This window comes from Opisthorchis viverrini, assembly GCF_000715545.1.
Source record: "Opisthorchis viverrini unplaced genomic scaffold opera_v5_116, whole genome shotgun sequence".
Classification (NCBI taxonomy): Eukaryota; Metazoa; Platyhelminthes; class Trematoda; order Opisthorchiida; family Opisthorchiidae; genus Opisthorchis; species Opisthorchis viverrini.
Genome location: NW_008751772.1, coordinates 901,071 through 919,751, shown reverse-complemented (window position 1 = coordinate 919,751; position 18,681 = coordinate 901,071). Strand labels below are relative to the sequence as shown.

The window sequence follows — 18,681 nt, the reverse complement described above, 5'->3', positions numbered from 1 at the left end:
CACTGTTTTGAACCACTCGGAATGAAGAGGCGTGGTCAGCTCCAGGTGTGTTCATGCGTCCAGTTGGTTGCGCACCACACCACGTCCTGAAAGATCTGTTTATCCACCCAACGCTCCTCGTAGTGAGCAGAACCAGGGGAATTCGATTGTAGCGCACATCAGAATATTTAGTCTTCAAACAAATTCGCTTTGATAAATTTTGACCTCGAGATTACTCACTGGTGAACCTACTGGTCAGTGGTTCGAACCCAGCATCACAACCGTTCCAGTCTAGGTTTTAGCAACCTGACAATGGCTCAATCATCGTGCCTCCTTCTGGTGGCATGATAGCTATGCACCGAAAGGGTGTTACAGTCGAACGATTATCTGTTTGGCTGGCCATCAGACAACTAAGGGGTCATTCTAAATGAGTACCGTTTCGTTCACGAGAGGGGTAAGTATCAGGTCAACAAATAAAATTCACTGGCCTTGCGGTTTTAAGGATTCCAGCTGGATCTCGTCTATTTTATTCTTCAACTGAGTGTGCTGCACTGAATGTTAGCACGATATCCGGGATCCTACAGTACATTTTCTTCTGAAGGAAAACCACTTCCGGGAACTTTCAAGCAGCTCACGGCCGGCCTCGTCCTTTGACTTTAGTCTCATCAGACAAGCGCAGTCCACTTGAGTTCTAAGTGGACCCGAAAAAAGTGTTTTTCAAGACAGAGGCGTCCAGTCTGAATCTAGTTAGAACCGGGCCTACCTGGAGAGCCTCAAGAAAGCTGAAAACAACCGAGGATGGTCGACGCGTTTTCAGCAACCTCATGAGTAGTGTCATACGTCAAGCACTCGTCTTTTGAAAGCCGTAAACCGCTTATCATTGCAGACAATCTACTTTATCTGTGATCAAGGAATAAGCTCTGATAAATTTTGCAGATGTCACTTCACCACTCAAATATAAACGTTGAGCATATAAACGTTGGGTAGATATGAGATACGCGAACATACCAAAAAATTTGTATGATATTCGGGGAGGAAACAATGGCCTTGTTGTCCCTATCCTACTTCCCTTATGTTTAGTTTGCCCGTCGGTTTTCGTACGACATTCCACGGCCGTCGAGTGGTGTTAGAATCAATCAATACACGCATGAGTACATGCTCGTAAACACGTTCATGAGATCGATAATACGATAGAATCTGAGCTGTAATCAGTCCAACTCAATTCAGTGCATATCACAAAATTTGTGATAATCGTTCAAAGCTGTGGCATCCTTTTACTGAATGTGAGCGAAATACGATTCGAGGGCCATGAACCAGCCGAGTGTGAGTGAGTGATTGATACGCATTAATCTCTTAATTATCACCGAGTGGTAAGGTCAATTGCTGGGTATTAATGACCGCCGACTTGGTGAAGCACAAACGTAGGTTCGATGCCGAAGTTCAACCGGGTTGGTTATGCTGGTCGATGCGGGACCGAGTAAAGTGGCACATGAGTTGGTCACACGATGCTCAACCAGGCTTATCGATTTATTTTGAATCAAATTGTACCATGAAAACTGGCAATCCCAGCTATCTGTAGATGTTCCTATTTCCACTCGAAAGACCTGAGACTGAAATAGAAGCTGCGAAATTTGACGAGCTCTCAGGTCAGATCGAGCGTTGCTAATTAGCCATGGTATTGAATAAGATAGGCCAACAAACAGACATATACGCACACACGGAGATAGTTTGATCAGTAAATTACACAACACCACGGTAAGCAAACAAATCCATTCTCATGGACTGCATTTCATATCGAGCTAAACTCAGTATACCGAGAAAAAAAATTCGAACTAAGAGTGGTCAAACGAGGACACCACGGTGAATCTCATTGTCTCTCTCTCTCCTTGAAGTTTATTCAGATCGGTCTTGATCTAACTAACGGACTAAACCAGAGTTTGCACAAGTCAGTCGCTACTTTCAACGAAAGAGTCGGAATGGTAGATACGTCGCCGAAAACTAGTATCAAGTTCTCGGTCTTGAAAGACATTCGTACATGTGAATTGCTTATTTGTTCGCTTGAATAATCCAAGGTTATCAGATGACTGTATTGGGGTGTACGGTTTACACACTGGCTTGACGGCTCATCACATATCTGAATGACCAAGGCGTGCTCGAGAATCGGTTATGGATTAGCACAAATTATGGATGAGTTCATGAGGGCGACCAACGTGCGATGATCGGCCCGCAAACAGGAAGGAAATTTTTGTAGTGTACTACTCATAAGGTTGCTGAAAATCCGTCGACAACCCACGACCGGTTTCATCCTTTTTGGGGCTCATCAGGTAGGCGCAGTCCCCGGGTTTCTGTCAACCTTATGTTCTAGTTGAAACCAAATTGCACGAAATTAGAGAATATACACTCATCTGCAAACTAATTTGGAATTTAACTTTGAAATTTAGCTTTTGAGGGAGACTTTCATCCAGGTAGTCGTTACTCGAAAAGCCGGTTACGTCGTGCCTAATTGATGTATTTTTTATGATTGAAGGATAGGCGGCGCTATATCCTGTCCAAGTGAGAGCTACTCACACTGATGATTGGATACTCATGGCCGAACGCATAGTCATTCAACGACTGGCGGGAAGGTCACGGGTTCGAAACTCTCTGGGTTTTGTGAGTAGTTCTCAGCTTTTCAGCATAGAATGGTTCCAATGCCCAAACGAAATCCTGTCTGAGGCCGGGAAAGTTGATTGTCCCCTGTTAAATCCTTAATATAGAGTCAGTCTATTAAACCATTTTGGACTGTCCCATTGTAACACTTCTAGATTCATGTGACATTTCACAAAATGTAGCGGACAAATTTCTGTTCAAGTGATGGTTTTTTACTTCTGTATTACACAAGAAACGCCGGCTAGATGAAAACATCTGACGGCCGCAACGAAGGTAGAACAGGATGACCCGTCTTGAAGAAAACTATTCACAAAGTTGATGAAAACTCTTTGGCAGCCCACAAACGGTTTCGTCCATCTTGGGACTCGCCAGTAGGTACAGTCCCCAGAGTTCCTTTCAGTCAATCTTACGTTGAGCCCAAATTGGGTGCAACTCAAGAGATGCAGTAATCTGAGTTCACGCAGGATATAAGGACGGTTGGAGGGAAACTGGTGAGAGGGAAGGGCGAAACCGGTCGTGGACTGTCAAACAGTATTCTGCAACCTTATGAATGGGGCTGCATCAAGGAAGTACGCTGCGATAGCTCGAACATTGTAAAAACTGAGGCATGAGTTGGTCTTTGTACAATACATTCAATTGAAGAATAACATCAGTTTGGATTCAGGCAACTCTTCCGTGGTCTTTTATCCTTGTACTTTGGTTCTCTTTTAGCCGCCCCCCCCCCCACCGAACGCATTCCTTTAGTACACCCGTTTGTTTTGTGTCTCCCTGTTCGGAATAACAATTTAGGTACTAGAAATTACCTCTGTCGCAGACGTTGAAACTCCTCGATTTAATGATCCTGAGGATCTGAGGAATACTGAACGGAGCAAGTTGTAACATCTCCCTCCTTGTCCTTGTTTGCATTGTTAGGTGGAACGCATTGCACTGCCTATCAATACAAATGGACTTCGAATTCATCAGACTGATGAGCTAAAATCCAACAGAGTGTCCCTTCGGATCTGTAGAATACCTCAACTGGTGTTCCAAAGTTGACCCAAAGTTCGGCCGTTCACCGTCCTACCAATCAAATGCCTAACATCCAAGTCTACACTACCCAGCTGGTCAGAAACTCGAAAATGCGTTTTAAAACAAAAAAATAGTCGTTGTCAGTGGTCTTGCCAAAATATGCCCGCGAGAACAGCGAAATTCCTACTACCGCCAGCACAGTTTGGATGAAAGAGAGAGCGGGAACGGGAGATTTGTGTGCAGCGATGACGAATGCTACTTGGGTAGTCTACTGAATGCTTTCGTTCTGTGAAATGTCATTCTCACAATCAAATTCCGCGCGCTGATCCGACGCAAAGGAGAGAACTGATCGATAGATGTGTGCATGTCACGTGACAAAAGTCCTGGCGGAAGGCTAGTTTTTGATCCCTTCCTCATAACGCGTAACTAACAGCATGATAAATACAAACCTTTACCCTCGGTCACGAGCTCTCTACCATCAGATGGCAGCGGGAATTTGTGAAACAGTAGACAGTCCTAAACTACGGTGAAACGCAACTCCACCGTCTACGGTTTACTGTCGTACATTCAACGACTGTTTCAGGTGATTAGTTCGAAAAGCAACACCTGAAAAGCCACGAATGAAAGCCGTTAGACAAACTTTGAGTACTGGAGATCGTCCACAACAGAGGGATGTTGTGCCAGTCACATCGCGTGATGTAGTGCTCTTGTTGTTGACATAGTTAGTTAGTGCCTGTATGAATGAAGCCAAATTAGCAGTGGTTGGTTAGATTCCATTCAAATTCTTACCCTCTTTGCACCAAACAAGTACTTGACCGTGACCCTTACACCAGTAGCTAGCATTTCATACGTGCGTGCGTGCGCGCACACACCCTGCTCATCGAGTGGACGCACACCTACACAACACAAACTTGAACAACAGCTGTCGATGTAGGACGATATTTGTTGAATATAGGGTCGAGATAAATCACCTCTGTCTGTTCTCCGCACCCTATCCACCTACCTACCTACCTACCTGCCTATTCAGAGGATGAATCATGTGTATTTTGTGCGGGCGACCAAAACAATCGATCGTTGAAGAAAAACGCAAGCCCTCGTCCACTCGCACGGTTTGGCACTCGACGTCCGCATCTGTCCGGGTGGACAGATGCTCCAACAGAATGAATGAGCTGAATAGAAAGTTATTTAGCGATCTATTTATTTAGCAGTCTGGTAGAACATGAGGTTGACGGAAACTCGTGGACTGCGCGCCTACCTGATGAGCCCCGAGAAGAAGGGCGAAACCGGTCATATGGGCCGTCTAGGAGTTTTCAACAACCTCATGAGTAGTGCATTACAGAAAGTTATTTACTCTTAATTTTGTGTATAGTGCTTGATGATGGTTGTACGGCATCGGCGTGCAACACTGACGTCATGCCGTCGATGATGATCAGGCTAGCTGATGGGACGGCTGTTTCAAATGGGGTCCCCGCAGACAGGGCACCTGGTTCTTGGTTGCAACCAAGATTATCGACTATCGATTCCAATGAACTCTGCGTTTCGAACTGCGCAGAACAGAACGGGTTTCGGGAAGGGACAACTTAGGTGCCGTCGTTATCTCCATAGAGTTTTTTGGACTACTCATTTTTTCGGGCGGGGAGGGGGGGGCGGGAATCCAAAACGTGTTCACTCGCTCTACACCCCCCTTACCTGTGAGCAACTCCATTTCTATCGCCACTTCCGTGAAAGATATCATCTCCCATCAGTAGGCTTCACTATCAATTCAGTCAGAAATAAGTTCATTCATTAATTGAGTGACGTGCCAACTACACCAAATGACTCGGCTGTTCTGAACGGAACAGATCTACACAGCATCCAGTTGGAAGGCGTGCGTCTTTCATGTTAAATGACGGACTCGTAGATGACTACTGCCAAAATGGAAGTAGAATGTCTGGTTTTTGTGAATAACCGAATAGTTGGATAATAGCGAAGCTGCGATCAGAAACCGGAAAACTCAAAGTAGTCCGTGCGATTTCGAACTTGAAATAGCTCATTGGTTAAGGCTGGCACCTATTACTACTACGAATGTAAGACGCTCATCATCATCATCATCATCATCATCGACAGCATGACATCATTGTTCAGCACGAATGCTTCACTGCCGTACAACCGTGATTCATTTAAAAGCCATATTGTAAAGAAAAGAGTAAAGGTGGACGGGGGAGGGACTTGGTGCTAGCTTACCACAATCATTCCGAGGTACCTATACTTTCAGACACTCACTCAGGCAATCTGGATAGAGACTGACAACAAGAACGCCACTGACATCGGCTGGAAGCCATATCTTGTAGTGTCTCCAACCAGGCACAGTGAGGATACGCGGTACCCATCCTGGAAGGCGAGTAGCACCGACAGCACCCAAGCTTTTCGTGGTCTCGTTCATACTCCTCTGCCAAGTCAAGGGTTGGCCACCTCTCTGTTTATGCCACTCTGAATTGGGCATGGAAAGCAGCACTCTCTTCGGCAAGCGATGATTCGGCATTCGCAACACATGTCCCAACCAACGCAGCTTCTGGTGTTGGACACATTCTTCAATGGAAGTACCCGTTGCACAATCGAAAACGCGCTTTCTAACTGCCTCGTTACGGACTCGCCGACACCAACCCACACAAGTTATGGTTCTGAGACAGCGACTGTCGAACATCTGAAGACGTCTCAGTTCCGCTGTTCGAATAGGCCAAGTGTCAAAGCCACATAACAAAACAGCCCACACTATAAGCTTGATACACACGTCCCTTGAGATTCAGGTATAAACCACGGTATCAACGGGCTCACCGTCAAGACGACTGTTTGCCATCCTGGTTCGCGTGAATGCTGTTTTGAATTTGACGGGGTCACGGGTTCCACTTGATACCAAATCGCACGAAATTAGCAGAAAGCACTCATTGGCAAACAAATTTGGTTTTGCGGGAGACTCACCTGGAACCTAGCTGAAGTAGAACATAAGGTTGACGGAATCTCGGGGACTGAGCGCCTACCTGATGAGCCCAAAGTGGAAGGGCGAAACCGGTCGTGGGCTGTCGAAGAGTTTTCAACAAACTTGTGAGTAGTTTCCTTCATGAAATCATACTGCGATATGTCGAATATCGTCCCACCTGAATCATGAAGCGGCCTGTGTGCAGCACATTCAGTTGTAGAATATCACAAACGAGAGATTCAGTTGAGTCTCTCGTGAAAACCAAATTGATTTACAAATAAGTGTATTTCTCGAACACTGGAAGCCTTGTTTTGACCGAGCATTTTGGGATCATTCTTGATACAAAGTGCGAGCGCGTGGGATGCTCGGTTGTGACAGACATGTGTCTATTCGTACACACTAAAACCCAACTCACAAGGACGATCAATCCGTGCAGTGTAGTTTAGGCTAACCTCCTGAACCTTACTGGTACGAAGCAAGATCTTGGGTTGTGAACCACGTCTTACACAAGCCCTTCTATTGAAGCGACCACCGATTCGGCTTTTGAGCAGAACCCAGCTTGCGTGCCATCCAGGTTGACTTAATAGAGTCCTATTCATCAGTTATTTGGTATTTGATATACACACCATCCTAAGCCCTACGTTCCTAACCCCCCCGCGCCTACAAATGACTTGGTTTGAATGAGGTCAGAACAAATCACACGCACACATGACGCGGCCTGTGACATCTGACCTGACAGCCTATAAGCACCGGAGCTCAAATGCGCGCTTTGTGTGTAGTACATTAATAACACCCCCCCCCCGCATTNCCCCCCCCCCCCCCCGCATTTTACCTATGAATCGGTGACCTCAATTTTTTTCACATTCCAGGTGTTTGAATCTCGATAAGCTGTCATCATGCATGAGCAAACACGAGCTCAAACAGATCCGGGTCTTGAAATCATCGACAGACTGAGTAACTATGCGGTAAATCACGCTTATCAAAGTAAGAAATGAAGTCAAGACATTTCCAAAGGCTTATATCGTTATCCGGGGGGGGGGGGCTGATTCAATGTCCACTTTCAACGCGCCACATAAATCACAAGCCTGAGGTGCATTTTGGATATGGGTGTAATAAACACGAGGGGGTGGGATGGCCCAAGTGGTTAGAGCGCGAATTTACTGAACCGAAGGTTCGTGTTTCGAACCCGACCTCTACCTCTCGACTTCCCCCCTGTATAGGCTTGGGCAACCTGGCAGTATCCCAGCCCTCGTACTCTCTTTGAGTGGCATGGCAGCTAGGCATTGAAAGGGTGCTATAGCTGAACGATTTTTTATAAACACAAGCGTTGAAATCAAACCCATATGAAGGTAGAGCGTAACTTGTGTCTAAAAAAGACAATCCTTCTATAAATATTAGCAGATAGTATGTCGGATACTGACTTGACACGCAGTCCAAAACACAGTGTTTGAGGGGGACAGGTGTGTTAAACGGACAGGTCGTGAAGACCCCCTCGAAGAAAAAATTGTCTCCGCGTGTACGAAACGCCCGATAAGCCGGACCTACAGTGGTCTATCCTATCTGTGTTGGCCTCACGTCGTTTTTTTTGAGACCAGACTGTCTTTAACTTTCACAAATTAGAGACCAAACCGAAAGTTGTACTGGATGCAGATGAGTACATCTCAGTTTGGCGGCTTACCTCCAGGCATAAGGCGCGGTTTGGCACCCAACACTGCCAAATTCACGTTTGCTTTTCGGCCGTCGATACAGGGGTTGGGATCTCGAATAGCCAACAAGGCATCCTCACTTCGGACCATAGTGACCTAGAATACAGAAGGAGAGGAAACAATTTTAAAGAAGTAATCAATGTGACGAAGTGTTACGCGGACAGATTCGTCACAATCGACAGCTCAACATCAATGTTCAACGCTGATGACAGTCTATTAAAAAAACCATACTGTGAAGGAAAGAACAAAATTGGACGAGGGGGGAAGAAACTAACTGCTAGCCGAACAGAATCAATCCAGACACTCATTTGGGCAAAAGAACACCCCTGACATCAGTTAGCAGTCATGCCTTGCAGCGCCTCCAACCCTGCACATGACGGGAGTAACGTGGACCTCATCCTGGAAGGCGAGTCGCACCAACAGCACCCAGACTTTTTGCGATCTCTTTCCTACCCCTGTGCCAGGTCTGTCTGCTTCCGCCGCTCCGAGTTGGGCGGGGATAAAACCGCTCAAGAAGAACATAAGGCTGACGGAAACTCGGAGACTGAGTGCCTATCTGATGAGCCCCAAGAAGGGCCAAACCGGTCGTGGGCTGTCAAAAAGTTTTCAGCAACCTTGTGAGTAGTTTCCTTTATGCGCAGTCCGCAGCCCCAGGTGCTGGACACATTCTTCGACTGAGATCCCCGTTGAACAGCCGAACACTCGCTTCCTAATTGTCTCGTTCAAAAATTCGTCAGCACGTTCCTACACGAGCTAGAGTTCTGAAACAGCGGTTGTCAAAAGCCAGAAGATGTACAGTTCGGCTGCTCACAGAGGCCACATCTTGTAACTATGCACTCTTTGCTCACTAGTCAACCGAGGTCAGATTGAATTTATGTACGCACACTGTCTATTTATGAATTCGTCTATTCAGAGTGATCCGGCTGTGCTTCGAATTAACTGAGAATTTGTAACACTGGGTTTCAGTTCACGTTGCGAACAACAGTTTTTGTTCTGTTTAAACGTTTGCGATTATGGGCTTTTTCAGCCACGGTGTTCGCAGTCCCCACGTTGAAATGTTCTCAGGGTGATACAGAGTTTTGAATACATATCTGTCTCGGAGGCGAAGCACCATCTTCAGCTACATATATCCAATTTTGGTTCGCTAGCCTTTGGTTATGAAACCTCAGTGGTTCAAGACTCGAGGGCACCTCACATCTTTCACTCGGTGTGCCCAGCCAAGTAGGTGAACAGTCATTAGGCGTAACACAATTTCCGTGCCTAAACCGAAGGATGCACGCCAGTTGCCAAGTTGTTCAAGCCTGGCCGGACCCAGTCGAGATACGAGGTCGGGTGACAGAACCAGTCGAGATACAGAGGTCGGGTTCGAACCCCGGACCGGTCGGCAAGTTCACCGAGATCTCATACACGCGAACAACGGGAAACTCTGTCCAACTGGAAGACTTCTGTTGGTGCATACTAACGAGAAAAAACTAGCGACGAGTTTAGCCCACAAGTTTGCCCCGGATACATACCGATTTGAAGCACAAGAGCGTTGTATCAGCTTGCTTTGGGACAAAAAGCAACAAGGACGTGAGAGATGGAAGCGGGACACAAATTTCATTAAATTTAACGAATGACTCAAGCAGTTTATGATATTCTCCAACTAAATTTGCTGCACAAGGCATCCCGCTACGTTTTGTTTGGCAAGATATTCGAGATAGAGCACTATATTTTTCCTTTAGGAATATGTTACTCATAAGGTTGCTGATATCTTTTCGATGACCGGATTCGCCTTTTCGGGAGCTCATCAGATAGACGTATTCCTTGATTTTCCGCCCACACCAGGTTCTACTGTGTTACTTTTAACGACAGTTTCAACCGAAGTACATCAGTTGAGGCCTTCCGTGAAAACAAGTGTGATTCCTAGATGAATGAGCGCCTACAGTTCGGTGTTCACTTAGAATACAGGGTTGACGGGCCCTCGGGAACTAGGCCAACCTAATGAGCCTCGAGAAAGACGAAGCTGGGCTGTCCAGAGCTTTCGACGGCCTTTTAAGTAGTATGTTATGAAGCGCCTGTTAAAGTACAGGGAAGGCAAGGTTTTTGATGTACAGTGACACACATTCAAGCGCTATTCATGTTCCACTAGGAACATGACTCTACCCATAGGTTACGGAAAGGAACACGATGACGTTTGGATCACACTAAGGTCATCATCTAGTTGACATTTGATCAGACTGTGAAAAATGATGCCTGACCTCGTGTGCCACGGTCGTTGCTTAGTCAGGAGTAGATAGTCAGCTGCGCTGACAAGCCTAGACGCTGCGTCGACAAGGTATATAGCGGGGAACGGGTGTGACCAGCTGACACTAACGTGTTTCTGCACGGGGCACGTTTTCATCTTGTCCGGACAAGTCCACTCAAGTGCACGAACATGTTCTCTCTCGCTCTCGCTCTCTCTGGTTTTGGACTCGCCTGTCAGATCGATAAGACACACATGTACGTACGCACGCACGCACGCCTCATGGTTACTCACTCATCTCCACCTTTGTATCTTCAATCTACACTTAGGACAATACAAAAGATCAGGTAAGTATGCACGTGCACATCTCAGACTCATCACTTCCACCGATGCTGCCGCTCTGCCGCGGTCGCTGTCACTAGGCCTGTTTTGCTTTCTCTCTTGAATCAAGGTCAGCGCGACAGTCTGTTGCTAAACGTATAAAGCAATTTGGACCGGTGACCGTAATTAAACTGAACTCAAATTGAAGAGAGAAAAAACAAGCCAAGATACACAGAGAACGATTTCCTGGCTAAAATTGACCGCAATACCGGCCAGCAACAGTGTCGAGGTCAAACGGGGGGTCAACACCACGCATGTTCAAGCGTGCTGGGGCGCGGGTGGATGCTTCTTGGCTGTCAAAACTGTCTCAGAGTGAATTGTTACCGGCGCTTGCTGTCCAAGCAAACAAAGAGAGAAAGGTCAGCAGAAACATATGCATAAAAATGCAGTCTAAATATTCTGTAAACAGTCTTGATGAGCCCAGAAGAAAGAGTCTCCAACTCATTTCAGAAGTATGCTATTCACAGTTCAAACTGACCAGCTTGACCTTGTTTGGACGTGACATACTACTCACAAGGTTGCTGAAAACTCTTTGACTTTGTTATCCACGGGTGGAACATTGGTCAGTGTTGGAATCTCGCCTAACATGACTTCTCAGAAATGGCTAATGCAGGCTGCAGTTGGGGGCCATGGCTGAGCGTAGAATAAGAGAAACCGTAGCAGGGAAGATGAGTAATACTCACCATCCAAGGTCGAACACAGAATGCAACGTGAACTCATTTCAGGGTCGGAAATTTCAGAATTAGTTCTCGCAAGCTCCTTCGAGGTCATCTTGACAGAACAACAGGCGGGTTTGTACTCGTGTGTAACCACGTTTGGTTCGTGGTCTTGGATCTATTCCAGATAAGACCCGACACTAATGCAGAAAAGTGCATGTGCGAAAAGTTAAGCCACCCTCCGCCTTTTGCCAGCTCCAATCTAATCTACGCACACAACCTTGACCTATTTTGGATCAAAACAATTCCTTATCCGCATCTAGGCTCATTTTGGGCAAATATTTTCTCCGTTCGGACGTAAAACCTCAGATGAACTTTCTGACGCTTTCAACTCTCGTTCATCACAAGGAGACGGCATTACGTTTTTAGCGAAGCCACGGAGTGATCTACCAGTAACGTTTTTGCCAGCGTTTATGGCCAACAAATGACACTTTCAACTGTTTCTGACAGGCAACGATGTAATGTCCGACAGTGCAGGTAAGAAATCAGTCTTCGAAAGGCAATTTGGCTGGACCGGTTTAGGATGGAGTTAAGGAGAGTAATTCTATCATTTATTGCTGGTCCAAAAATTTCGTAAAAATCGAATTCTGCTCAGAGCAGTTATCTATTAGCCACATGACCGCTGATGACTGGAAGAACTTTCTTCGCAAAGTTTGCGCCTGACGGCTTTCGGAGACTCCAACAGTTATCGGCAGCCCAGGTCTACACGTCGAGATCGATGAAACGATAATATCTCGCCGTAAAATTCACGTAGAGCGAATGCTTCCCCAACAGTGGATTTTCGGAGGGGTGTGTCGGGAAACTAAAGAGGTGTTCGTGAATGCAGTGCCAGACCGAACTGCGGCCAATTTGGTGGACAAAATCCAGGCCTGCATCACTCCCGGCTCAATTGTCCTCTCCGATATGTGGAAATCATACCAAGGAATTGAAAAGATGATTGACATGAATTATACTCATGAAACGGTTAATCATACCGAACACTTTGTGCAACCAACGACTGGAGCTCACACACAAACCATCGAAACTCTTTGGAGAGTCTACAAGGTGCAGAATAAACGCACACACCGATGTTTAGTGGACAGCTAGTTGTGTGAATTAGTTTGGAGGCCAAGGTCGCGAAAAACGGACCTTTTCATTCAAACTAATAATGACATGTCCCAACCATTCACCCTCTCCAATAAAAACTAAAAGTACAAATTTCATATCCTCTTTTCTCTAATCTTTTTCGAGTCGCATGGGTTAATTTTTTGGCGGGGTTTATCTGGAAAAGATCCGTATTTTTCATCAGAGTTGACAGTTCGGCTTTTCTTTGAGACATAGTAAAACCCCAAAACGGATAATTCCAAGCCTTGAGGATTCTCTGACTACACAGCAGGCGCAGTAGTGTCCCTTGCTGTCGTTCTGCTTTGCATATCAAGAAATTTACAGATCGATACGTGTCTCTTTGACCTATCCCCCGACTTCTAACCCCAGATGGCGGAATGTGCTCCTGGGGAGGGGGAGGGCCAGCGAAACCGAAGCTTCATAAACATAAAGTGTAAGGGTTCAATTCACCCACTGACAAGCCTTTTTCTCACTAGATCCTGTATAGTTAAAAGACATTCGACCGATTTAAGACCATTCTGTCCACTTTTTAGCGCGTCATTTTAAGAGACCGGCATTGAGGTGAGCGGGGGAGCATGTGTACGTCCATACAACTGAGGATAACAACAAACAGAGCTCAGATAAAGCGGAACAAAAGTGCCACCTTAATAGACAGTCCTGATGCGAATTTCAAGTGCGTTGAGCGCACACAAAAGATAGGCGGCCGTTTGCAACAACAATCGGTTCAGTGTATTAGCAAACCAGGAATTCATATGAGTAATGATAAAAATAAATAATAAATAATTGCTCAGCTGTAGCACCCTTTCGGCGGCTAGCTGCCATGCCACCCGAAGGAAGCACGAGGGCTGAGATACTGCCAGGTTGCCCACGCCTAGACAGGGGAAGTCGAGAGGCGGGGGTTGGGCCAGAACCACGGGCCTTCCGGTCAGTAAATTCGCGCTCTAACCACTTGAGCCATCTCGCCTCTCATGTCGGCTAATCATCCACAGGGGTCCTCGTCGGCGCGGCTAGAGGTGCGGTTATCCCGCAACAGCAACGCTCCAACATGGTGCTTCCCTTTTAGTGTAGAATAATCGCGCCAATAACGGGGTGGAGGAGTCTGTGCTCGTCGTTCGCGTTTCGACCGTTTCTCTCTTGTCCACAGACAAGAAAACAGACTAGCAGAAGGCCCCCGTTTTGTCCTCATTCGAGGCTGGATGTGGGCAGACCAGAATTATCGCAACAGGATAAGAGTTGCAAACAAATTAGGTTTCGTAATGGACCCACCTGGAACCCAGCTGAAACTCTTGTTTGTGATGTTTCCGGACAACTGATTGTGCTCCACCAGGCTGCTTCATGTCTAATTCGATACGATATTCGCGTTGAAGTAAAACTCGGGGATTGCGTCTGCCTGATGAGTCCCAAGAAGGGTGAAACCCGTCGTGGGCTGTCGAAGAGTTTTCAACAAACTTGTGAGTAGTTTCCTTCATGAAAATATACTGCGATATCTCGAATATCGTGCCAACTGAATCATGAGGCAGCCTGTGTGCAGCAAATTCAGTTGTAGAATATCATAAAAGAGAGATTCAGTTTAGTCTCCCGTGAAAACTAAATTGATTTGCAAATGAGTGTATTTCTCGAAAATAGCGCAATAGGGGTTCAATTAGAGCATAAGATTGACGGAAACTCGGGGACTACGTCTACCCGATGAGCCCCAAGAAGGGCGAAACTGGACGTGCTCTGTCGAAGTGTTTTCAGCAAGCTTATGAGTAGTGTGTTATGTCTATATCTGTCTCAGTTCACATATGGATCAGGGATACACAGTCAATCGCTTTTGTCAAAAACATGAAAGTATCTTCAAAAAACCATTGGGTGAGTTTGCTTCGTGATCGATTAACAATTCGCTCCGATTGAAGTCAGAACGAATTGAAGTTCTTCCCGATTGGCATATACAAATACAAGTAGTTAGTGGCCCCAGACAGACAGAACTTCCATAATTTCCGTGCCTCGGTGGATCAGATCGATGTTATCAGGTTACGACGCTTGAGGTTAGCAGTGTGGTGACCGAAATATGGATCAATCTCGGGTCGTTGGCCAAATGTACTAGGGATGTGTTCTTGATGTGATTAGGTACGTGGACAACCGGTACGCCTCCGACTTCAGGTTGATGAGCAGGCGCTCCCTCCTCGATGGCTCGAAGACGACTGAACCCTTAAGTTGATCACGGTCAGTAACCATTTTGACATCAGGTGGATCCCAAAAGTGAACAAAATATTTGGATGATGATGACGTTGAAGATGATGATGATGATTCGGATGATGATGATGATGATGATGATGATGATGATGAAGATGAGGATGATGATGTTGATGATGATGGTGATGATGATGATGATGATGAGGATGATGATGATGATGATGTTGATGATAATGATAATGTTGATGATGATGATGATGATGGTGATGATGATTCGGATGATGATGAGGCTGATGACGATGATGTTGGTGATGATGTTGATGATGATGATGATGAGGATGATGTTGATGAGAGTCTGCCAAGAAATACGTTATCATACCTCAGAAAATCTACTTTAGCGATTTTCCGGAAAGCTTTTAACATTAGCATTTTCGGAAAGAGAAATCTGAATCTCTTGATGGACCGAATGCGTGTTTCAGGGTCACCCATTCTCATCTTGAAGATCATTCAGTAACCCCAACGTTGGCATGGTGGAACTGCGTTCCGCCCGAACCATCTATCGATTTTTGCTTCCTGTTTGTCAGCGCTTCTCTATTTCTCGTAACTAAGTTTTTCTCATTAATTATAGTGAATTCATAGCATTTCCGTCAGTAGTCACTTGAAGGAGGCGCTCGGCAGGGTGATGTCCTCTCGACTGATGTTGCAACGGAGGGGCGAGATGACCGAAGTGGTTAGAGCGCGACGTTACTGACCGGAAGGTCCGTGGTTCGAACCCGGCCTCTGCCTCTCGACTTCCCCTGTCTAGACCTGGGCAACCTGGCAGTATCCCAGCCCTCGTGCAACCTTCGGGCGGCATAGCAGTTAGGCACTGAAAGGGTGCTGCAACTGTTGTTTGCTGATGATGCAACAAGATAGACACACAAATAGATCGAATATCTAAACCAAAATTGGAAAGAAACTAACGGAAATATATAATTGCCCTCCACTGTACCGTGGGAAATGAACGAATGGCACAGGTTCTCACAGAGATGATACTGCTTCATTAGCGTGGAATGATCAGATCTGAGCGACTGTGTTGACTAGATTAAGCTTCTTGTGGGCCTGTTTTGAGAACTGCGTGGAATTCCACAACGGCCAATAGCGGAACACGTTATGAACTACTCAAATCAGCGTTGTAAAGTACGCGATCCGATTCACTATGTGTCTGGATCATGATGTATGTAAGGGGTCGCGAAATCTTCGCTTTTCTCAAGTACCAACTCAAATAAATGTTGGATAAACTGTCTATTTTAACCTTGAGTTGACATACGGGCACTCAGTGCGCAAAGGAAGGCAGACTTGACGTGGAGATAGATCGATAGACGTGGGTCTCGATCGATATTAAGACAAGAACTCAAAGAACCCTTTCCGAAATAGCTCAAAAAACGGTCTTGTTGAGTTTTTGACGTTTAGACAAAGATTTATTGAAAGCAGTGGGCGCGAATTGACTCGTAAAGTGATCAAGGTAGAAGCGTTAAAACCACGAATTCGAACTAGGATTTTGTAAACACTGTTTAAAAAATTTGGACCAGTGAATTCAAAAATGTTTGATCCGCTGAAACTGGCCATTGGGTGGAAAAGACCAAAAGTATTTGCGGGGATAGAGGATATATCTGTCGGTAAGATGGACTTTTAGAGGGGGCCGTATTTGTCTAAAATATAGTGGGTCGGTCACCAAAACTGTTCTTCCTGCGAGATACTGCTCACTTGGAGGCAGAAACCGACTTCAATCAAATCCCCGTTGGCGGTGTCGAGAATATGAACAGTGGCTCACGGGTTCTCGTCGAACCTTCATTAGTTCTTTCCAACGGTAGTAAGGTATCCGCTTCAGCAAATTTCATCAGTATCTTCAAATTCCACCCGAAGTCACTTCTAACAAGATCTTGGAAGATAGTCGAAGGCAACACAGCAAGTGCGACCCCAAATTGGTTGGGATTGCTTCGAATCACGGACCGAAAACTGCGGAAAATCAACTTTCATTGGATTACGGAGTCTATTCGAGCCACGAGATGACAGCTCAACTATTGTGTTCGAGGATTCACAAGAAACTGCAGTGACTGGAATGATAACGGCACATTCGCAGCTCATATTGCTTTTTGAGAAATAGAAACTTTGAAGAGCAGTTTCACGTCCGAAGTTCTTCCGTTTAGTAGTCTAGATCAAACTGTTCTCAATATGTATCGTTTTTTCTCAAATCAACTATCAGAAACACTACCGACGTCCAACTCGTTCCGGAACCATCCTACTTTTTCGCGATAAACCCGCCCCAGTCATCAGGACTTTTGCTAAAATTCAACAAAATTTGTTGACCTCGATGGCAGCGTTCGAATGTGTTGATTAGAAACACTTGAGGTATTCATGTCCCGAGCTGTATACCATTCCAGTTTGTCCTGAGATTGAATATGGCGTGATTATCCTTGTGAGTCCTCATCGAAGACGGGAAGCCGCGAATTCGAGTTTCACGCTTATTTGAGCTCATCAGAAATGCATGTACTTGGTCGCGGCGAGCGTGTTATCGCCACTCTGCCGGCGCGCGCTGGATGTCCCCTGATTATCGCTTCTGAACAGGTGGAAGTAGTCGCGACTGAGCAGTGTGACTGGTATGCTCGACAGCTAAAAGAACGACCCAGGAACCGCCTCTGTTGTAGGTTTGGGGTTTTGCGGGATAGGTATTTTGTTCATAATCACACCACTTTGGTTTGAACAGTCGTCTTCCTGTTTTGGCGGAATAATTCCGGTGAGTCCACACCAAGGGGGCAGGGGGAACCACCGGACTCGAGCTTCGCTCTTATTATAGTTCATCAGCAGTGCATATCCAATGACCCTGCCGGGATTCGAACCCCGGGGCGAGGCGAGTGTGTGACCACTACTCCACCAACGCACATTCGTGGACTCATCTGACTCTTCACGTCTGAACAGGCGAATGTGTTCACCCTTAAATGATGTGATGGGTGTGCCTGTCTCTGTTGTGTCGATCGACGGATCCATCTGTCAGGACCCCCAGCCAGGTAGCGACACGGACGCTCGAAACATGCTGTAGTTCAAGAAGTCGAGCAGAACAATCACACTGCTCAAGTACAGAAACGTTACCTGTTTAGCTAACAATTCAGGTATGTCCAGTGAGCGCTTGTGGAATAGTAGTAACATGCTGAACTCGCACGTCACATGTATGGAACTCAAACCCCCACGCCAAAGATATGCACTACTGATGTGCTCTAATGAGAAGAGAACTCGAGCTTCCGCTCTTTGGTGCCCACCCACGAGAGTAACTGCTCCAGGAAGAAAGGGAACCGCTCAAACGAGAACGACGTACTCCCAAATGGCCTGGGTAGTGGGCACAAGATGGAACCAGGAAGCGAACGGTCGACATGCGTTTAAAACTGTACACTTTTGTTACTTTCTACGAAACGAAGGGGGAAGACTATCGGGCACTTGGTACAGAAATCGAAACACAGGGAAATGCAATCTAGAGAAATTTGACCAGGACTCGTTACGTGTCAGGTCCTGTGAGGTGTCCCATCTTGTACTAGAAACCCTCTAACGCAAACGCGTACAGATCCATAAAACTCCACGTCTGACCTACGACAACTTACACCTCCTGTTGTCATGGTAATTATGGTTTGTTTCCTACGAACTTCACGCCAGGCAGGAGCCTAGATGGAAAGTAAAACTACCGTCGAAAGACGGTAGTTTTGCAGGCGTGGTTAATGTTCCGATTAACTCAAGCAGTTGAGCATAGATAGA

The 18,681-nt window shown here is 46.1% G+C and overlaps 1 protein-coding gene across 1 annotated transcript in view; it reads right to left on the bottom strand.

The window, feature by feature from the left end:
- Positions 1-18,681, bottom strand: part of T265_05891 (hypothetical protein) — a gene marked incomplete at both ends in the record, with an annotated part of 45,389 nt that overhangs the window by 19,218 nt on the left and 7,490 nt on the right. Inside the window, 2 exons of the mRNA XM_009171020.1 lie at positions 5,899-6,387; positions 8,271-8,394. Coding sequence (XP_009169284.1) covers positions 5,899-6,387; positions 8,271-8,394 — 613 coding nt within the window. The remainder of the gene's footprint in view (positions 1-5,898; positions 6,388-8,270; positions 8,395-18,681) is intronic.